Here is a 27566-nt window from a genome sequence, read left to right as displayed (position 1 = left end):
CCAGCTTTTTAATTCCCAAGACCTATTCAAGATAAAACAAGTAAGGCACAATACTTGTTTAAGATATATGCATCTGAAATACATGGACATGCCATTGTGTGTTAATTTCAGCCTGTAAGACCCACTGCTTACCCTTTACACCCACAAGCAGGATGTCCATGAGAGCAAACAAATTATTTGTCCTTTGATATCATAGGATCGACAAAGCTCATTTGCTATTTTTCAATGAAGTATCCCCTTTATTTGTTTATTTCTAGGATCAACTATAAATGAAAAGTTTTTCGTGTATATAAAAGTGAACTTTTAACTGCTGAAATTGAACTGTACATGTTTACTACAGAAAAAATATCAACTCTTGTTTAACAAGACATTATACATCAATAAGCAACGACCTTGTGGAGGATTTGCAGTTATCTGATCTATAAAAACAAGCAGGACAAATAACAGCAATTTATATGCAAAAGTAATGATTTAATGACTATAAGCAAGACAAAGCAATAGAATTGTGCTTCTTTTGCAGACCGGAGACAATGAAATGTTTAACTACAATTTTCCCGTACAAACATGAAACAATATCCATATAGTATAAACACCCTCACAAATGTATAAATGATGGGTGATGAACACACACGAAGTTCGACCAAAGCAAACCACAAACTGAAAAGTGATTGGGGGCTGTTCATATTTTGTTGAAAGTGTTCTTTCTTTCTAGATAAAAAATAATACCTTTAGAAGCCTCTAATAAAATGCTCCTATTTGCAGGCCCTTAAAGAGGAGGCATTCTCCACAAATTATTGGAAATATTAAAGTACCTGTTATATTTAATGAAGTTAGTACAGTACCATATACATATATATTAAAACAAAATTTAGATAAAATGCCTTCATCCAGCGACTTGCTGGTTTCTTAAAATTTATACCAAATATTTTATGGCTTCTATAATGATTCCATGTGCTTTTAAAACACAATCCCATCACATCAAATAAGAAAAACTGTAATCAAACAGGTCAATTACCTTCGTGTCCCTTAGTTTTCTTCTTCACTTCAGTATTTAACCAAACAAATGACTATCCTTGTGTAAAAGTAAAAATATATCCCTTGAAACAAGACAAAGCCAGTAAAATCCTTCTAAGATTGCCAGATTAACTAGGACTAAGTTTGCTCTCCCAATACTGTAGCTGTCACAGGAGAAGTGTCTTCTGCAGTATCAGCAAAGCTCAAACAGGAGGCATCTGCAAGGGTCGAACCAGTTTGGAAAGTTAACAACCATATCATGAGTGCATGAAACACAATATTTTCTTTATAGTATTTATAAATATATCATACAATACTGTTTCCTGTTATGTCATATACCAATATGGCATTGTACAATAAGCATAATGCCATCTGATTCTTACAAAAGTGAATCATTTAAACAAGTCAGTAAATAAAACGGTAATACCCGCTTTTAGGCATACAGATTGTAAAACTGAAGTTTATGTTCCTTTTGATCGGTTCTGCGCAGCAACAGAGAAGTAAGGATGCAACATAAGAATCAAAATGGCTAATACGCAAAATTGTTATTCACAGTGACATGGCTACATATATGCATTGTTTTATGCATATCCTTTCCGTTTTGTTGAATTCCAAGATGAAAAAGCACTTGCTTTCTACAGGTTCACAAAACAGCATCATAACAATAACAATTGGAGAGAATGTAATGCAGGAGTTAGTCTGGATTAACAAACTATGTCCCAATGTTTATATCCACTTCTGGAGACTTCCGAGGCACTCGGAACACATCACAGTTGCTTGCTTCCCAGTCCTCTGGGGACAATTCTTTATGGAAAAATCTGTCATTTCAGATAACGTCCATATGAATGTCATTTAGTCCCTCTTTTATAGCCAAGGTCGGTGTCACTACAAAAGAAAGCGATTTGGACGATAGTCACAATAATTTGCATCTATAAAGCTGTAATGGCATGAAGAGATCTATATAAATCAGGGTTCTTTTTCGAGAGTCTCATTGAAAGTGTCAACCAGAGGAAGTTGCTGACGAGCCATTTATCGATGTTTTCCGTGCTCTGTTGGTTAAGGAGGGCTGATGGTTACTGCTGGGGCTGCTGCTGGTTCCATTCATAGTACTAGAGATATGAGGAAATTGAGGATGGGGAGACTGCACCGGAGTGCTGGGGCTAGGCAAACAGGAGGACGTGGAGGGGATGCCTCCTGCTGGGCTGCTTGCCTTGTCACTCCCAGAGTCACTTTCTAGTTCCCCACTATTATTTAAGCCTTCTCTCTGGTGGCTGATCTTCATTCTTTTACAAGTAGGTCGAACTCGATACTTCAGAGGAAGAGGTCCATTCTGCACAGCAAAGAAAACACACTGTAAGCACTCTTTGAACCACGAAAGATTACAGCAGGAGAGGAGGTGGTACAGGAGCTATTTACCCTTCTCCAAGTATAAATGTAAGCAATGTCCATTAGCGTATAGTAGTCCTTCAAGGGCTCCTCTTCATACATCACATCGATCTATGTAAAACATTAATCTTTGGATTAATAAGTATCAGAAAAAAATAATTCAAAGCAGGCAGCTTTTCTTTAGAGTGAAAATGATCTGGAAGCAATATTGTCAGAGACTTAAAAATATTGATGCTAAAACTGCAGTGCAAGGAAGAACTCTTCCTTGATGACAAACAAATATCGGAATTACTTTTTTTCTTTTAAATAATCTTTTCTGAAAAACAATTTCCTGATACCTCAATACTTGCAGAGGGCAGTACTAAAATTTAAAGGAATACAACAGAAACAAAAAGCTTCTGTGAGACTTCAAAATATTTTCTTATGCCTACCAAAACTGCACCCTATGAATGCTTAGTTGTTATTCTCTGGGTCTGAGTTAAACACGTAATCAGAAAGGCACTTTAAAGAGAGAGTCAGCCAGCAGGGGAAGCTTAGCATAGGAGGACTGTTAAAAGGAAAAAAAAAGAAACCCCAAACTTCCCCATCCACCCAAGGTACCTGGAAAGTATTAGGTATATCCATTTTACTTCGGAGAAACTTTCTTAGATGCATCACTGTCATGGCTGCTGGGCAGCGTAAATATCTTTTGTCATTCACCTAACAGTATATTTGAAAAATGTCAGTCTATTTATTAACAACAAACAAGATTTTTTAAAGTATTTATACCAATAGACTATTACAGTATGATGCAATATAGTGTGTACAATTGTAATAAATGATTAACTTCAGTTGGCAGATTCCTAGTTAGAATTCCTTATGAAGACAATCAGAAATAGGTGCTAAGTACTCAAATTAAATATCTGGGAACAATCAATTATTTATAATTGTATACAGAAAGGTCCTAAAACAAACTATTCAAACTAATGACCTGTTTTTAAAAAATGAAATTAAAATATTTTTCTTTCTTCTAACAAATTATTCTTTACTTTTATTTCTTTAAAAAATGACCAAAAAAATCTCCAGAACTTCAGTTTCCTTTTTAAAAAAAAATATCAGCACAGTCTTCATTTTGTCTGCCAAAATTATGTCTGTCTACATCTACAAACCCATATTGTAAATCTCTGTTTAACACCTTTATATGCTACAAGGATTTTTATCTTGGTGGATATTAATACTTTATTCAGCTTGACCACCAACCTCTAAAAGAAATAATTGTTTCCTTCTGTCTACACTCTGCCTTAAGTAAAGAGAGGTTATTTACCTCTTCCTTTGATTTTTCTCTCTCTTTATTTCCTTTTCGTTCCAGTCTGGGGAAAAGGAATGAAACAATTAGAACAAATACTGAAAAGAGCTGTTAACATACAGATAAGGATAAAATTGCTCATAGAACTTGCCTATTCTGATCAAAGAACTCAATGGATAAGCTTATGATCTCGTCATCTGTTATAATTCTTTTGTCTTCATCAGCAACTTCTCCCCTGTCTTCATTAGAGCCATTGGCAGCTGCGCAGAAATTTCCACAATAATTTACATTTTGAAATTCAAATCAGAAAGAATGGGGATTCTCAGCAACAAGGGAAAACTTCAGTAACAAGGTTATGTATTGCTTTATTTAAGTTGCTATTATCATTTTTAAACATTAAGCTGAATCTACACCTTGGAATGGATTTATGGTTAAATAATTGTAAGTGACAGGAGATATTAAGGCATCTTTGCTTTTAAATAGAAGGTGAGGTGAACCTTAGTTTTATTAAAAGGTATAAACCAGAAGCTTTTACCATCAGCTGAGGGATGAGCAGCATAAAAATCCCTTCTTCTTTTCATTTCATCTGGATGGGAAAGCAGATTATTTGTTCATTTAGTTTATCTTTGTTACTATATGGGAAGAAAAAGCATAGTAGGTACATGTGACACTGCTTGATTTAACTACTCACTTTTGAAAAGGCCTGGTACTAGTTTGTACACAATATCTTGAAGAGTTTTATCTGACCTAAAAAACAAAATCCCAAAACATACATCTAAGCAGAGGTGTCAAGCCAAAGCTTCTCATTTACAATCAGTTCCGAAACAAGGAAAATTACACTACAAAAAATTAAATGCTATCTCCTAAAAAGAGATCTTGGGCTTTTTATTAAAATAGTCTACAGGATACATTATGAACTCATCTGTGATCTAGCTGATTGAACAAATGCTTGTTGCATTTCACTGACAGGATATTCCCAGAGGTTGGAAGGAGGCCTTTAAAAAAGTTGAACTACTAACTAACAGGGAGACAGAAGATCACAAACCTAGCAATGGACTGCTAAAGAGAAGAGTATTTTCAAAAGAGTTTAACTTTTCCTTTTTTTCCTCCCATTTGATGCTTGTGAGATACGGGACCTATAGGAGACTGGATTGCAGTATGTCTGTGTCAAATGGAAAGTGGGAATGTAAAAGATTGTGACAGATAAAGATAAGGGGCGGAAAGCGTTGCTCAGGAGGGGTCAGAGTATGCAAAACAGGCAAAAACGTCCTGCTTCGCAACCAATGAAGTCTTCTTTGTCTCCGGCGGTGCCAAGACCCCAAAGGGAACACATGGGCAAACTTTAGCTTGTAAACGGACAGGTCCTTTCATATTGAAATGGGCGGTAACGAGGTAACATCACGGACACTTAGGGCTTGCTCCCTGCTCTAAAGCAAAAGAAGAGATACCTGAGCATTTTATCCTACCTTATATTCAAAAGCGGCCGGGTTTTGTGAACTTGGACGTCACAAATAGGACAATACTTGCTTGTCTCCAAGTAACGCACGATACACGTCTTGCAGACTGCAAGCAAAACACGGGAAGCGTTTAGTAAGGGGCCGAGGTGATGCTCCCATCTGCAGCGGAGGAGGTGCGATTGTCTGAGCTATGCCCGCTCGTACATGGGCCATTGTCACAAGCGCGCTGCTTAAGCTAAACAAATACTCAAATTAGCTGCAATTTACATGAGAAGGAGGCGCCGGGAGCGTGTCTCCGTATCTCCCCGCTTTAACAAAGGCGGCAGAGCCGTGGCCGGAGAGCTCCGAGGCGTCCGGAGCGGCCCGGGGGACCCGCGGCCGGCGGGGGGGCGCGAGGCCGCGCGGTACTTACAGGAGTGCAGGCACTCTATGATGGTGGTGGCGTCAATGAAGTAGCCGCCGCAGAGCACGCACATGAGATGGGGGTTTAGCTCCGTGATTTTGATTCTGGTGGTTCGATGCATGTTTGCTTAAGACAAGGCGGCTCTGCAAGACACGCGCGCGCACACACGTTGGCTCCGTGTCCCAGGTGCGGAGATCCGGCGCTTCCCCGACCCAGGGAAGTCGCGTCTCCGCCCCTCGCCCTCGCCCCCGCCCCCGAGGCCGGGACGGGCGCAGCGAGCCGGGGGGGCTGGGGAGGAAGAGGCGGCCAACAGGAGAGCAGGGGCCTGTCCCTAGCGAGGGGCCCGCATCCCCGCCGCGGGGCCCCGGCCCCGGCCCCGGCCCCGGCCCGAGCTCTCCCTCCCCCGCAGGCGGGGCTCGGCTCCGCGGGCGCTGCACAAAGGGGAGCCGGCGCCTCCCGGGGCGGCCGCCCTGGCATTTCCGGAGAGCGGGGCCGCGTCGGGAGCGGGAGCGGGGCCGGGGGGTGCGGGCTGCTCCCGCCGCGCTCGGGGCCGATCCGGACCCGCTCCGCGCGCCCGGGCGTTGCCATGGCAACTTGCACTTACACTTGGCATCCTGCCACCGCCGGGAGGAGCAGCCCGCGCCGGGCGGGGGGTGGGGGCGGGGGCCGGGCCGGGCCGGGCGGGAAGCGGGGCTCGCGGGCGCCCGGCGGGGACGGGGGCTCGGCTCGGCTCGGCCCGTGCAGGGCTCCGCGGCCGCGGGGGGCAGAGCCCGGCGGGGCGGGGCGGGGCGAGGTCCGGGGTGGCGGAGGCAGCGCGGGAGGCTCCTCCCGCGCCTCGGCCAGTGCGGATCCTCCCGGGGGCCTCGCTCCACGTCGGCTCGGTGCACGCAGCTCGCCCGCCCCGCCCCGCCCCGCAGCCCCCGCTGACAGCCCCGCAGCACGCGGCGGCCCGCGCCCCGGTCCCTGCTGCGGGCAGGATGCTGCGGAGCCTGCGCGCCCCGGCCCGGGCAGGGCACAGCCCTTTGTTGCGGCAGGAGGTGCCCCGGCCCCGGCGGGCCCGCGCGAGACAATGGGGCGAGGCGCCCCCGGCTTCGCGCTCAGGCCGGGCAGGGGCGGCCGCGCCGAGCGAGTGCCCGCAGCGCCGACGAGCGCCCCGAGCGGGGAAGCCGCCCGCTGCGGCGCCCGGCGCTGGGCAGCCCTGGGGGGAGTGACAGTCGCGAGCCCGGCACAAAGCGAGGGGCCGCGGGGGGACCAGGTACCTGCCCCCGCCCCTGCCCTGGCACTTCCCCGGGGCCGGCGGCACGGCGCCCTCCGGGAGGCACAGCCCAGCCCCGCCGCCGCCAACTCGGGAGTGCCTGGCACTGCCGTGCCCCCGGCGCCGAGCCGTGCTAGTGTGCCCGCCCGTGTCCCCACTTGATGTGTGGCGCCCAGCCCCAGCTCCATCCTCTCCCGGCCGGGCTGTGGCAGAGGCAGAGGTCACCCGCGCCGCCCGCCCGGGGACAGCTCTGCCGGAGCTCCCGGGACCCGGGCGATGCCTCGGAAGGTGCTGACGCAGGTTTCATTTTGCGCCAGCGCAGCCTCTTCCTCAACCGAGGGGAATTCAATTCAACCGTGGAACTTGTCTTGCTGGAGCAGCCCCGACAGCCTATTATTTATTGCCTGAAGTTCGCTCTTGTTCAGCTCGGAGCCTGCCGTGAGTTGCCTGTGAAAGCTGGGAGCGGCTGCAGCCAACCGAGCTCGACACCCACCCCCTGCCCGAGAACCGCCCGCACAGACACACCGCGCGTGTGACACGCACACGCGAGACTCGTGCGCTTGGGTCACTTGGCCGCAATCCTCTGGCTGACAGAAAAGCCTTTCGGGATGTTCCTGCTGGTGCTGATCACACGAGGAATCCCGACACTCCACACAGCTCAGCCCGAAGGACTCCCCTACCGAGAACACAGGCACTGACACACCCACGCGGGACAACTCCACGGAACGCCTCCTAGAGACCAGCACTGACCGCCCGCCGACTTTTCAGAGGCCTTACACGGGCTATGTCCAAATGAAGACAGCCAAAAGCATGCTCTTGTGTCAATGATCAGTTAGCCAGGCAAACACCCGTGCATGTAACAAGCCAGCGAATTCAGTTTGGCATCTCTCCGAACAAAATTGCATCTGAAATACAACTTCATTCACGCAACTTCATTCACTCAGCTTTGCGTCCGGAACAGCATCAACCTCCACTCCACAAATGGACTGTTCAGCAGTAATGAACTTGTCATCTACAGCTGGACGACCCTTGATTACCTTTAGCAACAACAGCTATTTTCCATACGAGCACTATGACTGTGCTTCCACTTCACCATGCCCACATAAGGTAGTAGTAACTCGTAGGAAGTCTAGCATTTCCCTCCAAGAAGGCATACGGAGCCCTGATCTCCTCGCATCACACATTGCAGCAAAGAAAGAACTGAATAATGGCAGCAGAGTGTAAAGTAAATAAATAAATGCATACATCTCACTCCCTAAAATCAGCTTCCTAAAACAGACTGGCTGGAGGACACAATCAGCCTCCTTAAAATAAACTGAAAGGTTAATTGGTAGGTGTCGCCACGACCTGGTGTGCAGGTTAGGAGTTTGTATCTCTGGCAAAACTACTCCTAAAGTCTCTCTTAAGTGTACGGGGTGTGTTGTCAATAGTTCTGCCAACTCCTTGTACTGGATTATATTTCCTGAGCCTCTCTTGGCTTTAGGGGTCCTGGTAAAAAAAAAATGGAGACAAAAAGACTACCATCTACTACAAACTACTGTATGTTATAAGTGGAGCTGGGTGTGTGTGTCTGATTTTCCCTAACCTCTGTAGGGAAGTGGGGGTGTGCTGCTCATCTCCTAGACATTGGGAAATGGCGATTTTCCCTTTTATTAAAAATTGATTTTTCTACTTACTTGCCTCTTTCCAAATATTTACAGTAAATAGCTGGGGAAACTGCGAGTTCTGTATTGTCAAGGCCATGCAATTACACAAACACGTACGATCAGCTTTCTAGTGCCAGCCCTGAACACCACAAGGAGCAGATCCGTGACACCTCAGAGGCTTTACAAAGCCTCTATAGTGAATTTCCCCCTCCCGAGATCAGAACAAAACCAGCAGCTCCAGAGCAGGCAGAAACACTCGCAAACCCCACGGCGTCCTGCACTCGCACCATCATCGCCTCAAAGCCAGTTACAAACCGCACAGCCCAATTTTCCAGAACCACAGTCAAAGCAGTGTCTTTGCAGAAAAGTTAGTTCCCAACTTTGGTCCCCCCTGCCCTGCCCCAACAGGTAGAAGCCTAAAAACTCCAGCATTTGAAGCACAAATGTAAAAGGAGACATTGGAAACAACTGGGAACCGCCATCTTACACACCACCAAATTTCACACAAGTGTTTGTCCAACTTAAGTTAATAACATTTTCTTTGAGGTCCCCCGCGGTCTAACAAGCCCTCCAGCGGGATCGCTACCCCCCACTGGCCCCATCTCTATAAAATGAGTGCAGTATCTGGCATTTTAAGCCTCCCCAGATACATTTATTTCGGAGAGGACTGAAATCCCTTGACCCAGGCAGCTCCAGATTTCATGAACGTCCCTGTTTAATCAAAATCTGCCTTTAAACAAAGGGCGCTCAGGCCGGGATGGCAGCAGGGGCTGGAAATATAAATATTCTCCTTGGGGGCCATGTGCACAGAAACATTTTAGGAGGCATCTGGAGAAAGAAAGGAACTAAAATTTGCAAATGTGGGTGCGTAACGAAAGCGAGTGCACAGGCTGCTGCTGCTGCTGTGTGTCTATATGTGTGTGTGTGTGTGTGTGTGTGTGGTTGGAGCAGACTGTCAGCGCTTTTCCCATACGGAGAGCTGGGGGGACACCTAGGCTCCCCTTTGCAGCCCCCAAACCGGCCTAAAACCGCCGCCAAGCCCCCTCCGCCCCCCGCCCTTGGTAAGGAGACACCTCGCTTTATACATACCCGGAAAAAGGAGCCGGTGGGTGATGATCGGAGCGGCCAAAAAAGACAATGAAAGTTAAAAGTCGTTCAGCAGAAAATGAATGTGAGCCAAGCGGCCATCTTGAAATGAACTGCAGACGCTGTCAATTGCAATAAGCTTATTGCTGCTGCTGCTGCTGCACTCTGCTCATTTTAGTTACAAAACACCCGGGTTCGCTCCTCGCTGCCACCGACCCTTCTCACTCCCTCTCTCTCCCTCTGAGTTTGCGTTTTGGGTGGTTTAGGAGCTGGGAGCGGAAAGTCTCTCTAATCCGGATGGGCTCTCTCTCCACCAGCCCATTGTCTCCCCCTCGTCCCCCTGCTCTGCCTCTTGGTCTCTGTTTTATTATTATTATTTCATAGTTGTTGGTGGGGGAACGGGGGAGGGAGGGAGGGCGGAGGAGGGAAAAAATGCAACGCTGAAGGCACACAGTGGAAACTGACACCGTCCCCAAAATGGCTCAGAGTTCGCCCGCCCCGCCAGCGTCACGTGGGGCTCCTCATTCCTTAAGGGTGGCCTGGGAATTAGTGTCGGTGTAGTCGGAGCCCGTCAGCCTCCCCGTGACCCAATCCCGCAACCCCGCCGCCTCCCCCTCCCCGCCCGCCGCCGCCGCCCCCTCCCCCTCCCCCTCCCCCTCCGCCTGCACACACTCGCGGGCCCTGCCCCCCGCCCCGTGCACACCCGCGCCGCCGATTCCTCCTTTTCCCCGCGCGCACTCCACCCGCTCCACCCCCGGCTCTCTCTCTCTCTCTCACACACACACACACACACACACACACACACTCTCTCTCTCTCTCTCTCTCCTCCTCTCCCCTCCGCGCCGCACACACTTCGCCTGTTCTTCCCCGCCCCGGACCCGCTGCCCTCTCCTCCTCTCCGCGCACAGTCGAGGCTGCCCCTTTCCTCCAGCCTCACTCTGCTCCCGCCCCAACCTGCCCCTCGCCCGCCCCCACCGCGCAGCCCCGGCTCCCCCTGCCCGGGCTCCCTGCTCCCAGCTCCCGCCCCTGCACGGGGCCCGCGCCTGCCTCCCCCCTGCCCCGTCCAGTCCTGTCCTGTCCCGCTATGCTTCGCCTCCTCCGCCGCCCTCGCGCCCCAGCACGTGCCCCGCTGCCCGGCTCCCCGCCTGCCCTGCCCTGCCTCCCCCTGCTCTGACCCAGCTGCCCGCGCCCGGCCGCACGTGTCTGCTCCGCCCCCTCCGCGCGGGCAGCCCCGGCCTCTGCAGCCCCCGCCCCGCGGACTTCCCGCGCCAGCGGCGCCCCCCGGCAGCGAGGCCGCTTGGAAGCAGGAGGCAGCGGCGAGGGTGGTGCTGGTGGGTGTCCTTAGTTGCCCGGCAAGCCCAGCAAGGTGACCCTCCGGGACCGGGCGGGCGCGGGGCTGGGCAAGGACGGTCCCTCCCCCTCGGTGCGCGAGTCCGAAGTCGGGAGAAGCAGTCCCGCAGGGGGCAAGGCAGGCCCGGCTTCCCAGCCCCGCGGGCCCTGCCCTCCTGGCACAGGTGCCGGCTCCGGGCCGCAGACAGAGGCTGACAGCTCGCCCCGGAGCACAACCCCTCCCGCCGAGGACTGCAGAGCTGGGCGGGAGGTGCAAGAAAAACTGGGAAGACCTCGCCCATGACAGCGGTGCCGGAGGCTTCCTAGGTCGGAGCTGGAGCCGGGGCCGGGGCAGGCGCTGGCCCCTCGTCTACAGCGCTCCAGCAGTGCTTCCTTTGGGGCTTTGGACGAGTCAGTCCGGGTAAAGATGAATGGTCTATTGCAAAGTTTAAGTAGCTTTTAATTTCAGTTTAAGTGAAACGATGAGGCGCAAGCCGGACCGCTGCCCCATGGCAGGGCACCCGGCGCAGCAACAATATTCCCTCGAGACGGGATTTTCACTCCTCTAAAGTTAAACACTTCATTCTCCCCCCCCCCAATCCCCCCAAAAAGCTGTTCGCAGAGCAGCTGTGTTTCCTTCCATAGCTAACTTCAGCCATTACGAGAAAAAATCCCTGTTATTAGAACTAGTAGGAAAAAATACCAGAAATCAAATTAAAAAATACATGAAATGAGGGAATAGTTCGAGGACACATCAATGACAATAGTTTTCATAAGAAGAGGCCATTAATAAAGAACCCGCACGACAATAATGACACTTAACTTTGACACAACAGCTGACACTTACGTAATACGGACTAAGGTTTTACAGGGCTACGTGCTATTCACGATAAAGAGGAGAGTGGTTCAGTAAGTTCCCAAGGAAAGACGGTTAGGAATAAGAGCAAGTTTCTTCTTCTTGAATTCATCAGTCAACTTCTTTCGGTCACATCTGAGTTGCTCTTTCTAGACTTTTTGCAGCGTCTTTTAGTTTTCCAACTAAATCCTAAAAAAAAATAAAAAATGGAGCACTCATTTTAGAACCAAAATATTTTGCAACAAGTCACCTGCTAAAGAAACTAACAACAAATGGAGATTCTTGTCTGCATCTTCAAACTGACATGGAGATAGCCTTGTCCTTAACATGAGGATGGCTACGTTTGATGCAAGTCAAAATGTCAGTTGAAATAACTTGTTTTATTGCTGCATTCAATTATTAAAGTTTGACATATTGAAAGGAAATAACCTTTTACATTGCCATTATGTTAGTAGAAGAGCTAAGTTAACATGAAGCTCATATCAGGAGGGTACCCAAAGTTCATGTAAAAATGTACTACGGTACTTCCCACAATAATCAGACACCAATGTTATGTCTTTTCAGTTAAATAAAATGCTATGCCAGGCCAATTCTCCAGTCAGACAACATGCCAAATTTAATTCACTCAAAAAACAAATAAAAAACAAACAAACAAAAGCCCTAATCAAAATACAGATTTGAAGGCAGAACAGGGATTTTAGAACACACGTCGATTTTTCTTCTTTGCTACCAAGTGTGTAGTTTGAATAACTTCGCACTCCCTTCTTCTCCCCTGTCCCCCCCCCCCCCGCCCCCGCAACTCCCCAAGTCTTTCACGGAGTTTCCATTATTTTCCAGATTAACAATACTCCCATTGTTGAGTTATGTATTTATTTCACTAAGCAAAGTTCAGCTTGTTTTTCTAGGCAGTAGGACTTAAGTGTAAGTAACGCTATTTAGAATTCCTATTCCTTAATACTGGGGTATCCACATATCATTTTGCTTGATCTTCTGTCCTAAGGAAAATATACAAAGTGTAGAAAACAGATGCCTTTTCTTTTAAATTCACATTACATCTATGTTATGTTTCCATCAGTTTCTAAAGACAAACCAAGAGTAATTCCTGTGTAACTGACATTATTTAGCTGCCAGTTTCATATCAGAAGTAGAGATCAAACAAAAATATTGGGGAAAATGTCTTTTCTAAAAACACATTAAACTACAACTCCAAATATTTTCCAATAACTGATTGTAGGCTGTGGTTTTGATTGACACCTGATAAGGAAAGCAAGAAAGTTTACATTCACAGCTGAAAACACCTAGAGAGTCGATGGTAATGGAAAGAAATACCTGCAATTGCTCCATAGTGCAACTAAAATTAACGTCTGTGTGTGATCCTGAGCCACTGTTCTGAGGAAAAAAACAAACACGTGTTTAATTAAAACGTGTCAAAAGCCTGCAACAGACAATTGAGGCTGGGAAAAGCAGTATACAATACCTCAACATTTAAGGTCATCAAATAGGCAGGTCGATAAGTCTTATGAAGTTGGTTGGTCTACATTAAAAAAAAACACATACCAAAAAAGAAAGAAAGAAAAAAAAATCAGACCTTACCAGAGAAAAAGGAAAACAAATTAAAAGACACACCCTGACATGGGAAGATTACCTTGATCTGATATTCCAGGCGCCAAGACACATCGGTTATGTGCGGAGGACATCTGCCTATACTGAAAGATAGGATGATTATGTGAACGCTTGCCTAGAAGAAAAGGCCATGTTCTCGAGGCTTTCCATCGACAAACACTAGCATCTTTTAATTATTATTTTTTAAAGTTTGATCAAAAATTTTAAAAAATCTTAAGAGTATTGAAAATTTCCTTCCCTTTCAACAATATTTTATTAAAATTTAGGTAGGCAAGCTTTAAAAAAAAACCCTTCCATTACTTAACTAATTTAAGTAGCTCTTTACAAAGTATACTGGAATATAAAGTAATAGCTGCAGCTGAAAATGACTCGTTGACTTGAATAACCTACCTTCCCAACATGATTTCCAACGTATCTTTGTTTTTCTGAAAAAAAGGAAAGCATGTATTTGCCAGCTCCTACTGAACGAACAAATATAAGAGGGAATGAGAAGGTAGTTTAAAATAGGCTGAAAACCTGATACTCGGTGCAAAATTGTTCTATTCTCTCTCTGTCAAACTTACAGTCTTCTAGATATGCGCTACAGAGAGAAAAAACAAAATCGTATTAGCCTTTGGATGTAAACTAGCAGTATAATTTAAAGTAACAGCCGCTAGGAAGATAGGGTGATTTCAAAGTCTTAGTACCTTATAGCAGATTTGTCGGCTTTCTGTTTTCCAGCCTCCAGTATACAAGTTGCAGCTGCTGCATGGCAATGTTTTAATACTGTTGGGTCAATTTGTTTCAAGTCTGGGTGGTCTAAAACAAATGAATTACTAGTGATATATTTGTTCTGAAGTCTTAAAACACGTTACTAAAAGGGACATCTTTCCTTTTTGATATGACCTTTTCTGGAGCGATTTCAAAGTAAAAGACATTTCAGAAAGGGGGAGGGGGAACCGAGCACGCAGGCAAGTTGCTAGAATACGTGCAGCACCACGGGCAAGTATTTCTCACTTCGTGAAAAACGCTGTTGACCCACCAGCCTCAGTAATAGGTAACAGAAGCATCTCTCCTCCTTCCCACTAAAAACACAAATATGGCAAGGAAAACACCAGTTTTCCTTCAACCACCCGCCATCATTTCTTAGAGCCTTAAGAGCAGAGACATTAAATTAAAAATCAAACGCTGATGTAACCGGTGTAAATTACTCCGGATTTACACCGGTGTAACTGAGGTCAGAGTCCGGCCCATAAAATTCAACAGCACATGAAGGTAAAAGTCTTACAGATTTTCTGAACACGTCAGTTTCTTGTCCCTTAAATTCCCTTTTCATCCCCAAGATATCTGCTACAGAATTAATTTGCAAGGATACCATGATGGAATCACTGCAGTATTAAATAATCGCATGGAGTCCCTGTTCTGTTACGATTCCCCAGGAAGAAACGTCTCAAGGCAGAGAGAGAGAGAGAGAGAGAGAGACGACCTCTTTTTCCCGACCCTAGAAGAAGCACGGACACAAATATTCGAGATACTTTGTTCAAAGCAGGCGTCCTGGTTTTAATTGCTAGCTTTACATAATCACACACACGCACTCACACTCATTATTGCACGCCTCCAAATACCAACTTTAAAGCTGTCTGCAGATTTCATTTCCATACAGCAGTGTCTTGGCTGGTAAGCCCCTCCCCCCCAGAAGCTAGAATTTTTACAACATTTTCACTTTTAGTTTGAGTCCCCACCCAAGTGTCCTGCGTTTGCAAAGAAGCCTTTGGGCTAGTCGAAAAGTTGTAAGAAACCCGTCGCTGCGCCCTACCGCTGCGCGGGGCTGAATGTCAAATGTCAATACACCACCGCTGTGCATCTGCAGTGACTGACCCCGAAACTGATTTTTATTGCAGAAACTGTACCGAGAGCAAGCGGAGCTGGGAAGGAAATGCACGTAGAGACGACATCATGCAGAAAGGAGCACTGAGACTGCCAAAACGACACTGGACCGACGCCCACAGACAAATCTGACCCTTGCCAGATCACTTTAACCTCTCCCGTTTGCAAACGTGCTTAGCTGAACCTCACCGAGGGTGTCTCGAGTAAGCAACCAGCACAAAAAAAGCGAGAGCGCTAACACCGCTGCTCAAGAGCCGAGCTCTCCCCGCTGAAGCAGGGCTGGGAGCGTTTTTAGGCCACACGCGAGAAATGCACGGCTATTTCTGCAGCAAAACAAGAGAGCCGGAGGCGGGGGGCAGAGCACGACTGGGTACGTGTTTGGTCTGTGTTAGGCGGCTTGGTGCAGGTGACACTGTCATTGCGGTGCAAGGGTCTAGGGGCTCTGCCCACGCCTGCACGAGCTGTAAACACAAGGATGTGGCAGCAGGAAAGAAAATAGATCCCTTTTTCCTGTCTCTGTCTCTCTGGCTCCCGGGAGGACATGGCAGGGCTCCTTTCTTCTCCTGGCTCTCGCTCGAGAAGCAGCGCTTACCTAAGGCTGCCTGGTCCGCCTGGGTGTCAAGCAGGCTCTGGAAAGCCGTCTGGAGCAGAACCGTGTAGGCTCTGGGCGAGAAGCAGCCAGGATCGGCTAGAGGCTGCAAGCCGCTCTGCACATACTCCGACAGCTCCATTGTGAGCGCGGTGACCTTCGACACGCGCCCACGTGACGGCGCGGCTCAGCTGATCTCGCCGCCGCCGCCGCCGCCGCCGCAGTTTATTGCATCTCAGCCCCAGAGAGCCCGAGCCAGAGGAGCTGCTGCTGCTGCTACCCTTTCTTCCCAGCCCTACACCACGCACAAGTGCCTCTGTATTTACTTCCCCCAACTTTCCAGTGGTCTTTGTGTCTCTTTTACCGGGGTAGGAACAAAGCCATTTTCTAAAACAAAACAAAACAAAAAAAGATCATCTGCTGTGCAGCCATGGATCAGACACCATTTAGCTGCTAACACTTTTATACTGTAAATACCATCCCTGGTTTATTTGCTGGGCATAGCCAAGGAAATTCCACGCACACTGTAAACTGTCTTTTCCCTGACTCTGAACTCCCAATAACTTTGCAGCCAAGGGAATGCGTTTTTCTCCTCTTTACTGCTGCATATATTACGGCATATTGCATGATGTTTTTTGTATAGTGTGCAGCCTCCTTCCTTACAGGAATTGCAAATACATTTCTGAATAACTGTACTGATCCCGTGTAGACAGACATTGTAGTGAAAGGGCCGTTTGAGGTGTCTGTAACAACCTACCTGTTTATATAATAATGCCTAAAAATAGCTGGAACGGAAGAAGCATATTTTATGGTTTGAGTTGATACTGTCTCATTACAGTGGAAATCTGAATCTGGCAACACAGATATAGGCCCTGATCTGGCAAGCACTTACATTCATACTTGGCTTTACAGGCTATGGTTAGTCTCAGCTTCTAAGTGAGAGATTGGGGGACTGGGGCCTTCCCTCACTTCTGTCGTGTGTATATTTGCAATGGGATATATCTGATGTGACATATCACATACACATATTTAAATACAAACAGTTATATCAGTACAGCGTTATGGTTTAGAATTTATACATACAAAGGTCAAAGCATTTAATATTACAAGTTTTATGATAGGTATAACTCAGCTCTTAACATTCTCTGTTAAATAAGGTGATATTTTTATGTTCTAAAATGTATAATGTTGCTGTAGGAACATAACTATGAATGTAGTCAATTTTCATATGTGTAAAATCTTAATTTAAATTTAGCATATCTTGATATACTTTTAAGAACCAAAGAGGCAAACAGTGAAATTTTACACATTTACCTCAAAGTTAGATCCAAAGGATCATGGACTGACACAAATGTTTGTTTTGAACATTTTATTATTAAACATAAATGAATGCATTCCATTATAATATTAAGATATATGCACGGGGCCAGTGCACTTCTGGATTACTAAAGATACTGAGCTCAGTCCTGCTTCTGTTTAGGCCAAAATTACTTCTGCTTCATTGCATGAAATATCTAGTCCTTAAAACAGTAAGGAAAATTAGGTACTAGAGCCCACTCAACTCATTCATACCTTTATGAATATTTTTCAAATTGACCAAAACATACCTTTCTGATAGCAAACTTTGTACATATAGCACTTTAGCTTTCTAAATTAAATTGGTATATGAGAGTGAAAAAATAGATCTATACATATTAAAAGCTTTTCTCTGGTAACATGAAGCTTGCTAAATATAATTTCATCAAACATTCCCCTGGCTATCTTTTGCTCAATGAACTAAAGTGAAACATAGCTACCAAAATGGTATCCTTTTGTATAGTGTAAGCAATAGAAGTAGGGGATTATAAACAACATGAATGAAAACAAATTTTAACTATAAGTATAATATCACTTTTTCAACAATGTTGTCATTTGTATAAAGCACTGTTGTGGCTAGACAAATGGTAGTTCTTTACTTATGACCAAGTAAACTGACAGATTCATAAGACACCAGGAGTTGATATAATGTTACCTTACCGCTTTGTATTTTATTACCCTGTAATTTAAACATAGCTACAACAGTGTCTTAAAGTTAACATTCTGCATTTAACTAATCATCTCCTCCTGTGGCATTTATGTATGTCAGGGCCAAATCGCATGGCTGATCCTCATCTAAGGTCCTTTATTTTAAGGGCCTTATCTTTATGAAATACAAATTTTATGTTGTAAAATTAATAACAACCATTGAATACAAAATAAAGTTAAGGAACTAATGTCATATGATATTTTTGTTGCCTCGCACTGCTGAATGTTCTTACCCCTTTAATATATAATTTGACACTTCCTATTGAGACAAAATATCCATTGAAGTCAGTAATTGTTCTTCTAGTCAACTTTAAAAATGAGTTAAAAGCACACAAGAACTCCTGAGTGTCCCTGTATTTTTTGTGATTTTAAAATCACATTTCCTAATATTTTTTCTTCCTCTTTGCTATGTTAAGCTATCAAAAGAACATGAGAAACAATTAAACTGACTAGGCAAGCAGTTCTGCCAAATTCAGAGGGTAACAAAACTGAAGAACTGAGAAAAATATTTTTTTCTAAATACTTCCTATTGTAGTGAAACTAGATATTATCTGCAACAATATCATAGAACTACTTATTAGATCTAATATTATCTATAATTACATTTAAAAATTATTAAATACACTAAGTCTGCCATTCTGCTCATCTGCTGACATATGCTACAATCATTTTCTGTTTTCAGGTTGATGACAGAGCTTTCAGCAGACTGGACTTCTTGCTGGGAAGCAGCAGTGAAATGACAGCTTTAATTTCACCAGAACAATTCACAGATATCAAGGTAATTAACCAATAGCTGATTATATTAAAAAAACCAAAGGGTTGAAATGTCATATCTCGAGACAGACATATAGATAGATAGATAATCAGTGAGCTAGGGGCCTGATTCTGTAGTTGAATCTGCTGACATTTTTCTGAATATGAATTGCAGAATTAGGCATCCTAGTATTAGAATTAATAAATCTAATTATCTTTCCCAGATAAATTTTCCTGATGCGGGCTGAGGTCAGTTGTTTAGTATAAATTTAGATAAACTAAGCAATTCTACAGTATTGACCATTTTTCGAAACTGGTATAGTAAATGGAAAATCATGACATTTAGCTCCTAGTTTCTTATGGGCTGCCTAGTCAATCTATTGTATAAGCAGGAGTTAGTACTAAGGACCCAGTCATGCACCTATTGAAATCAACGGAAAAAAATCCTGTTGAGTGCAGGATCAGGCCCTTAAAGCCAAATATTCTGTGTACTATGATACGAGGCCCTGTGATAACGTATTAATATTATAAACAAGAACGTTTAGAAATCTGCTAAGCATTTTAAGCAATATTTCTTTTTTGATACATTGGCATCAAAGTGAATGTCACTAGAGATACAACCTCTGAAGCCCTGGGGGACAGGGGTCTTTGATCAGTTTCATTTTGCATTCTGTCATGAAGGTGTAGTAAATGACCATAGAAAGTAGGGGAGAGAAAATAATTATATCTATAACTTTGTAGCCTTACATATCCAGCATCTGTTTATAGTCTATATTTCAGCCACTTAGGAAAAAGAGAACATAAAATGGAGGAGAGAGAAGATAACATAAAATGGAGGAGAGGCCAAAAATCTGAACATAGAATTACAGAGGAAAAGAGATCACACCTATAAAATAAAGGATACCTACTTAAAGAAAGGTATTGAAATATACACAAAATGGTAGCGACATCTACTGTAGAAATATAAGCACTAGAGTTATCTCTACATTAACAAAATCTTGAGACGTAAATACAATGTTTCTATTTAGAAGCATAATAAATACCTGAAAATCTTTAATATATTCTATATTTATTGTAAGAACCTTTGCTTCTTTTAATTGTAAGAATTACATTTCTAATTTAATCAACTCACCAACTTATCTTGACTTTTTGTCTTTGCAAACAGGATGTCAAGATGATTTACAGATTGTCAGTTTCAAACAATTTTGCTGTTCATACATGGCACATACATATACTATAAGCCTATCAATTATTTTTTCTAAAAGAATACTAACCTCAATATTGAAAAAACAAAGTACAAAGGAAATACATTACCATTTGTACATTAATTAATCAGTCACACTAATTGCTACAACCCATTCAATCTAGGTTTTTTCAGCTATACATAATTCATCAATCAAAACAAACCATGGAAATAATGTTCAAAATTAAAGGGTAAATCATTTAGCATGCTCAGAGTAGTTTCCATGAACTCTAAAAAGCTGGATTAGTATCTCTCAAAGGCTTCAGGTTTGTATTTTTCATCGATGTCATCTTCTCCAGTAAGTTAGAAGATGTAATAACCTATGGTAATACCTTGGTATGCAAAATTGTTACTGATACCAGTAAGAGTTTCATCCACAGTTTATGGGAATGCCCCAAGAACCTTTCTTGTAGTTGAGCAATGAGTCCTTTTTGTATACAGTGTATTTCATTTAAAAACGTTTGATACAGATAATAAAAGAAAAACAATGAAGAATAGATATCTAGGTATCATTAAGCACAACGCTAACTTGGTACCTATTGGAAGAAAAACTGACAAAGACTGTTTATTTTCCTACATCAGTCACAGTCATAGTAATGAATATCATAATGACAAGCAAGAAAAGACACACATGCACAAAAGGCCCAGGAAATTTTCTGCTACACCACTTGTACAAATGTATAGTATGGGTTGCAAAATATTATCATAAACCAAGCCATAACCTAGACTGTATTTTTTGGTATGGCTCCTTTAGGCAATTTTCATGTTGGGCTAATTTGCAGTTGTGATAATGTATTTAAAAAAAAAAAAAACTTTTGTAGCTCTTCCAGAATTTTTTTGGAAAAGTATACAATCCTTCTATATTTCACTTCAATTCATTGTATAGCTATAGAAAAGGTCACTCTAATGAAACACACCTAATCATTCCCCACAAATAGTTCTGATCCATGAACTTTTGAGTTCGGTACATCCGAAACATTAAAAGCTTATTTCAGTGACCTGTGACCAATAATATTGCAGCTTAGTACATATCTTATATAGAGTCTAGTAACATATTAACATTTCTTATTTTGGCTTTTATGCCTTAAACCATTTTTTTTAAATCCTGTTACGTAATGTTTCTGGAATTAGGCAGGCTTGGTTGAAAAAAAAAGGTTATTAATTTTTTGTTTGACTTAATTTTGACTTGTTCACATATTATACTTACTTGTCAAGGAAGAAAGTCAAATTCCTTTTCCACTATATGCTCAGATAACAAAAATTAAAAATCTTTATAAATGTTTATATTTTGCACATCTGCGTTATTTGGTTTTTAAACTTAACATCTCTGTGACTTAATTTTTTAGTAAATACTCTGAGGAAGAAGTAGCCTGGAAATTTTCATTCTTTTGAAGAATCAAAGTAATTTCTGAACTGGAACAATACCAGAAAGTGTTTTAAAGCATAAAGGTATATTTTTTTCCTCCCTCATTTTACCTAAAAATGTTAAATCTATTTAAAACAAATTTGGCTAAAAACAAGATTCCAGGCTAAGAATGTGTATGTTCAGCAAAAACCCAGAAAGAGCATGTATACCTACATGACTTAGATCCTATTTAAAAATTTTAATTAACATAAGGTGTGATCCCCTTGTCTGTGTTAGGAGGCTCAATTATAATATACAGTATTAATTTGTGTAATAGTGGCTCTGTTTTTGTGAGTTGCAACATTACTTGAAAATCCTGCCAATAAAGTGAATCACCATTTATTGCATTCTCTGTCTGCTGTTTTTCTTACAAACAAACAAAGCAGGCTTAATGAAGACTGTTTTGTATTGGCTTTTCTCGTCAAGATAATCCTCTAGCGTGTTTGATCAGAATGATGTAGATTTATAAATAAGGCCTACGCACCTTTAACGCTGAACGGAAAAACACAAGAAATCTCATTGCTTTAGCAGGAATACTGATTTAATTGATGTAAAATTTAGTTTTGTATTGTAAATTAACATAGCTTGCAATTCTGATAAAGAATGATAAGAAAGACTTCTTTCTTAGTTTCATATTTTATTTTATACTTGTAAACAAGACATATTTAATTACAGTAGACTTTAATACTGACATTTTTGTTATGATCCAGCCACAATTATGAAATATTTTTAGACATATCTGTCTCTACATAATTTATGCTTCCCAAGCAGGGTTCCATCATACACCTACTTTCAATGCAGTGAGAAACTGTTCTTTACGTTTAACTTTCTGTATGTTTTAGTTCTACTGACAAAAATTCTCATTTGCAAGTGCTTTTAGAAACAAGTCAGATAAATTGTAAGACTTGCCAGTGTTTTAAACAAAACCTGTCAGTGTTTTAAACCAGTCTTACTTTACCTGTTTATACCTTCTTATTGCAAAGATCATAGCTTCACTTTTAGAAGCATATAGAGAGGATATTGTGCTCTGTGATGACTGTTGTCAAGGAGCATTCATAGTCTGTCAGATTAATACTAGGGATGTGTATAGAAGAGCAAAAAGGAGTAATTTTTATAAGTTGACATTCAGCAAATGTAAGTAAAAATAGATAAACCTCAAAGGAAATTAAGGCAACATGTTTTAGATATGACTCTGTATCCAGGTGTTTAATGTCATGCCACTAAAATGTGAGTTAGCATGGGGCCAAGCTGCTAAAATATTTTTGTGTTTATATAACAAACAGAAATGTGTTTTTCTTAACTCTGCATTTAGTTAGTTTCTTATCAAGGTAGATGAATACTAAAAATACAAACAGAATGAGTTATCTATAATCCAACACTTAAAGAGATGTTTGCTATAATATTTGTACTTCCATTAACATGAAAGATTAAGCAGTGTCATACAGGAAAAGTATTTGTATTAGATCCACAAAGACAGCATATGTATCTTGACAACAGTAAGAAAGTGGAAAATATTATAGCCAGTGTCAGACTTAAGCTTTATTATATTTTGTAGAATTAACAGCACTGAATTTCATTTTTTAATTAAAACATTTGTTTGACTGTGAGCCCCAAATGGTGCTTAGATACAAAGTGAAAAGCAGTTTAAAACCAGTAAAAAAAGATCAATAGAATTGTGCTGCCCTTATGCAAGCAAAACTCTGTCACAACTAGTGAAAAATGCCTGAGCAATATTTAGAAAATGTAATTATTTTACTTAAAGCTCAGTGGTTCTACAGCTCCTTTGAAGTTACTTACCTTGATTTCTGCCAGGAGGATCTGGCCCATATTAGTTATTTTAATTAATTATCCTTGTATAAGCAGAAACAAATGCATATTTAGTTTGACCACCACACCACACTGATATTTTCTTTAAACACTTACATTTATTTATTTGTTTCACTTATATGCCACCCTTCCTGACAAAGACTTAGGGTGACCTTCAGTAAGAGGACAGAATGACAGGTAAAACAGGATAATGGCAATAGAAAAAATGACTTAAAGGGGAACTACAATATCCATTAAGCCTGATACTGTTTTAAAAGTTATATAGGGCTACAAGTATTTTGGTTTGATAGTGTCAACAGTTATAAATTTGGATGTACCACTTTTAATTCCGCATGAAAGTTTAAAACTATATTAGTAAGAGAAGACTAGTCACTTGGAAGCTCTGTTTTGGTCCTATTGCCTTCAGGGGATGCAGGATCAGGCCCTTGTACTGAAACAATTTTGTACATAGAGACAATTATTTTTTTTTTAATAAAATGGCTTTGCTTTCTTAAAATTATGTAACAACATATGTGAATTCCAGTGCCTAGCATTTCCCACACAGCTACTGAGCTTGTATGCCCAGATTCTACAAACACTTAAACACATGAATAGACTCTTAAATCATTAGGTCCGTTCATTAGACTCAAGGTACCTGTTGGAAAATGCTGTAACCATTATAAAAAGATGCATAGACAAGTAGTTCCACTTAATGGAATTTTGCTTGGGTAAGGGTTGTGTCCACTCTTTATATAAGTGTATTTCAGCACATAACTGATTTAAAAATACAGTTAAAGCTTTTTCCTATTGTTACAGTTAAGTGATGGTGAAGATGAGAAAGCAGACTCAGGCTGAACCTAAATGTAATAAATTATCAGTGCCACTGAAAGAATACTTTTTGTTTGTGTGCTATTTTATGCAAGACTTATTTGTTTGTGAGAGAAAGCTAATGGTTTGTTGGTGAATTAGGTCAATAAGCAGTGGGATAGTGATACAGGAAGAATCAATTGCTCTTGAGGATACTGGCATCCTAGCACCACATTTCAATCAATAGGAATCATCAGATACCCTAATCTTTTTGTACCCAATAGTATTAGGCCTTAGGTGATGGAAGAAATAAAATGAAACCCCTGGATATTGCTTTTTTTCTTTGTTAGTAAACACTGTAGAATATGATTGTGTTGACACCCATGAAAATAAACTTTTATATTAACTTTATTATATCTATTTAGTATTTTTTTAACAATTTATTTATACTGTAGAAGCAAAATGTAATACTAACTTTAAAGTTGTCATAAAAATACATTGATCTCTTAAAACTGGGAAAAATATATACATAGGACTTGATCCTGAAATCTACATTCAGGCGAAACTAATGAAATCCAAAAGGAATGTTGTCTGAGAAAGCAGTCCAAGATCGAGCCCATGTTGTTGAATATTTGTTTGCAGATCTGTCAGTATCTGTCAAAATGTCTACTAACGAGAGCCACAAGGCAAGAGAACATCATTACATAAAAAACAAAAATGTCAGGGTCTGGTTTGCAGTTTTTTTGTGTTAGTTAATACAAGGGATGGTTGATATAGTAGAGAAGATAACATGGAGAGAGGTAGAAATACAGAGTTGAATCCAAGGGAAATGAAGGATTTTTCTACAATTTGGATTTGTTAGAGGCCTGTATTTTTATAGCAGATCAAATTGCTGAGGATATAAAAAGAGTTAACACCATTGGTGTGTCATTGAGATGTAGGGACTACATCTACATTGTTTGCTCACCCCACATTCCCCTTAACTCTACAAGGAGCTCTAGGTGAACATACATTTTAAGATTAGAAGCTGAGAAATGGGGGTCTTCTACAAAGTGATGCAATATTGTTTCTTTTGTTCTTTTATGAATACAAAATAAAAATATTCAGTATATGTCACTCTTCACTTGTGAAGAGTTTGAAATACTAAATGGTATTTGTATTCATATAATTGTATAATTTTAAATGTAAAATAGAAAGTAGATCCTGAAAAAGTATATCTTACCTCCTTTTCTCCTTACAAGGTTAAGAAAGTTAGTACTTTATTTAAATGGTGAAATTATTCATTTAAAGCTCCTTTCTCTTAACAAAAGATTTAATGTCTTATTCCTTATTAACAGTAAATGTGAGATACTCCTTGTGAATTCCAATATGTTCATATGTAGCACAGCACACGTAACAATATAGGGGCTGCATAAGTTTGTGGCAGACATTCACTGGGAGTCACCTGAACTTCTCTGTCAGGAATTTTGTTCTCAATACCTATTGACGGCATACTTTTAAATAACCAAATACTATAGCCATTACAGAGTTTGTACTCAAACTTCCCCTGAAGTCAGTGCAAGGTTTCCTGTGCGAAAAGTGAGCAACAACCTGAGGATCTGGCCCATAGTTGCTTGCCTATCAATCCATGTGCCCATCTGTTCACGTGGCATAATGCCCACTCATGAGTTAGTTGGACCTTTGCCCTCAAACATAGGTGCCAGGCAGTAACAGTTTATGTAGTCAGCCTGTATAGCAATGCAAATGTAATTTCTTCGGCAGAAAGTCTAGGCACAATGTCCAATAAAGCTGGGCACCACATGCTTCCTTTCACTTGACTACATTTTTTTTTACATGTATGGTGTTAGAAAAAAAATACTGGAACAGAGGAGGATATTGGTGCTTGCTGCTGCCAAAAAGACAGGTTGCACTGGAGCAGGTGCTTTGGCAGTCCATGAAGGCCATTTGAGGGACTGTCAAAATGTGTACAACAAGAGCAACCAGCTCACAGACACTTAGCATGAAGTTAGTCTCATAGCAGACAGTGTTATCAAGGGGCATTTTGAACCCCAAAGTAGTGAATCCAGCCGTGCTGTAGTCTAGGTAGATGCTGTGCATTTGCTGTAAGAAGGAAGCTGCCAGCCAGAGGACTGAGTGGTCTGCAACAGCGTACGTCGTGATGCTGTTTTATTCTGGGCAATGGAAAACAAAAGATTTTCACTATGCTCTTGTGTCTGGGAAACACCTACTTACTTTGAAAATAGAGCAGGGGCAGGAAAAGAGATATGATTATTTGTTGCTAGCCTTATTCATTCACCCTTTGAATTCAAGATCAGTTCAGACTTCATGACCTGACATTTATAAATGGCTAATTGCAAAGTGTTAGGCAGGTGAAAGCAATTCAACTGTGTGATCCCTGTGGCAGGGCTGGCAAAACTAATGCCCATAGGCCAGTTATCCCTTGACCTTGTTAAATGTTGCCCACCTGTTGGAAGGAGTCAAATAACTTCCCTTCCCATATGCTTTTATGACACTGTGTTACTGTAGGTAGTCTTAAAACACATGGGAGTACAAGTGGTTTCCCTGTGTGTATTTTAAAGCTAACAGAGAGACCTAGCACATGGACACGGATATGCAGGATTAGAAAAAAATGTTTTTTCTACATTTGTGTCTCTTTTTTTAACGGTTCAGTGAAAATACATGGTGAAGCAACACTGGAAACCAAGAACAAAAATAAAAAAAGGAAAGACAGTAGAAGCACAAAGAAAGAGGAACAGAGACAGAAGCAAACACCAGGGAGCAAGGAGAAAGGAACAAAGAGAAAAGCAGAACAGAGGGAGAGAGAGTAAATGGAAAAAGGAGAAAAAAGACAAATGGGGAGAAAAACATGAAAGAGAAACATGGGGACTAAAAGACAGAAGAAAATTACACACAGAAAAGCATTTCAAAGCTGAAAAAGAACAATTAGGATATGTGGCTTTATTCCAGATTTTAAGGTACTGTAGTTTTGTGTATGGCTTATTTGTACAAAGCTAGGGAGAGTCATGTTTTGGGCATTCCCTATTGTTATTTCTCCTTTTGTTCTCTTTCTCTAGCTACTGCATCTACATTTCCCTTGCTCTCTTCTGTCTTAGTCTCTCTTCTGATCCCCTTCTTCCCCTTTTCCTTCTCTCTTTTAGCGGCAATGAATGAGATGTAACCCATCATTGTACGAAGAATGTCTCTAACCCTGCCTTTCAGTATTTTCTCTGAGAAGATTCAGTTGATGCATCCTGAAATTATCAATGTAGACCAAAATGAGCAAGTCGGGAAAATGTGACTTTTTCTGTATGTGAGTTGGGGGATATGGTTAAAGTCTTTTTTTGAAGGAGCTTTACATGGAACCAGCATTGTGAAACATTGATCTTCAGTTGATTAAGCCTAACAGAAAGTGCTGGGGAAAAGAAGACAAGGAAGAAGAAAATTAAACTTTCAAACACCCAGATCTCTTAGCTTCTGCACTGGATTTCCCTGGATGTTTTGCCTTCATTTTATGGATTTATTAAACTACAGTGTCTTTCTGGCAAGGGCTGTCTTTGTTTATGTATAACAAATGTGTATATTGTACATTGTCAGTGCTAGCCAAATAATTATTTATTCCTATAAAATTAATTTTGACCTAAATAAAAATTGGATTGGCTTTGATTCTAAAGAGAATAATATTTTTAATTTGTG

The 27566-nt window shown here is 42.1% G+C and overlaps 2 protein-coding genes and 1 long non-coding RNA gene across 4 annotated transcripts; 1 reads left to right on the top strand and 2 right to left on the bottom strand.

Annotated features, from left to right (window-relative positions):
- Nucleotides 1-450: 450 nt before the first annotated feature.
- On the bottom strand, nt 451-10094 carry BMI1 (BMI1 proto-oncogene, polycomb ring finger). Of its 2 annotated transcripts, none has more exons than XM_006262794.4 (10): nt 9536-10094; nt 5555-5688; nt 5152-5248; nt 4377-4432; nt 4221-4271; nt 3837-3945; nt 3704-3749; nt 3001-3099; nt 2431-2511; nt 451-2344 (listed from the first exon to the last, which is right to left on the bottom strand). In XM_006262794.4, the coding sequence occupies exons 2-10, from the start codon at nt 5664-5666 to the stop codon at nt 2015-2017; spliced, it is 981 nt and encodes a 326-aa protein (XP_006262856.1). In that variant the 5' UTR covers nt 5667-5688; nt 9536-10094; the 3' UTR covers nt 451-2014. The 2 variants fall into 2 exon arrangements, with proteins under 2 accessions (XP_006262856.1, XP_019353207.1); XM_019497662.2 differs by lacking the exon at nt 9536-10094 and adding an exon at nt 6150-6228.
- Nucleotides 10095-11300: 1206 nt separating this feature from the next.
- On the bottom strand, nt 11301-15964 carry COMMD3 (COMM domain containing 3). The gene is made up of 8 exons (XM_006262792.4): nt 15799-15964; nt 14027-14138; nt 13857-13920; nt 13731-13765; nt 13363-13423; nt 13195-13251; nt 13047-13106; nt 11301-11906 (listed from the first exon to the last, which is right to left on the bottom strand). The coding sequence occupies exons 1-8, from the start codon at nt 15935-15937 to the stop codon at nt 11847-11849; spliced, it is 588 nt and encodes a 195-aa protein (XP_006262854.1). The 5' UTR covers nt 15938-15964; the 3' UTR covers nt 11301-11846.
- A 29-nt stretch (nt 15965-15993) lies between these two features.
- Nucleotides 15994-21592, top strand: LOC109285735 (uncharacterized). The gene is made up of 4 exons (XR_002093566.2): nt 15994-16163; nt 18542-18637; nt 19393-19530; nt 21202-21592. It is a non-coding gene; the product is annotated as an uncharacterized LOC109285735 (long non-coding RNA).
- Nucleotides 21593-27566: the final 5974 nt, after the last annotated feature.

The sequence above is a fragment of the Alligator mississippiensis genome, chromosome 5 (genome assembly GCF_030867095.1).
Source record: "Alligator mississippiensis isolate rAllMis1 chromosome 5, rAllMis1, whole genome shotgun sequence".
Classification (NCBI taxonomy): Eukaryota; Metazoa; Chordata; order Crocodylia; family Alligatoridae; genus Alligator; species Alligator mississippiensis.
Note: the sequence above shows the minus strand (reverse complement) of the source record. Positions and strands in the feature narration are given on the sequence as shown.

Bases quoted from the DNA above. Each gene is read 5' to 3' on its own strand.
- BMI1 (XM_006262794.4), bottom strand. From the start codon at position 5,666: ATGCATCGAACCACCAGAATCAAAATCACGGAGCTAAACCCCCATCTC. The intron at 3,946-4,220 runs GTAAAAGCTTCT...ATTTCTGCGCAG, and splicing joins TGCTCATCCCTCAGCTGATG to CTGCCAATGGCTCTAATGAA. The intron at 2,345-2,430 runs GTAAATAGCTCC...TTTGCTGTGCAG, and splicing joins ACATTTATACTTGGAGAAGG to AATGGACCTCTTCCTCTGAA.
- COMMD3 (XM_006262792.4), bottom strand. From the start codon at position 15,937: ATGGAGCTGTCGGAGTATGTGCAGAGCGGCTTGCAGCCTCTAGCCGAT. The intron at 13,766-13,856 runs GTTTTCAGCCTA...CCTTTTTTTCAG, and splicing joins AATTTTGCACCGAGTATCAG to AAAAACAAAGATACGTTGGA. The intron at 13,252-13,362 runs GTAATCTTCCCA...TTTTTAATGTAG, and splicing joins GCCTGGAATATCAGATCAAG to ACCAACCAACTTCATAAGAC.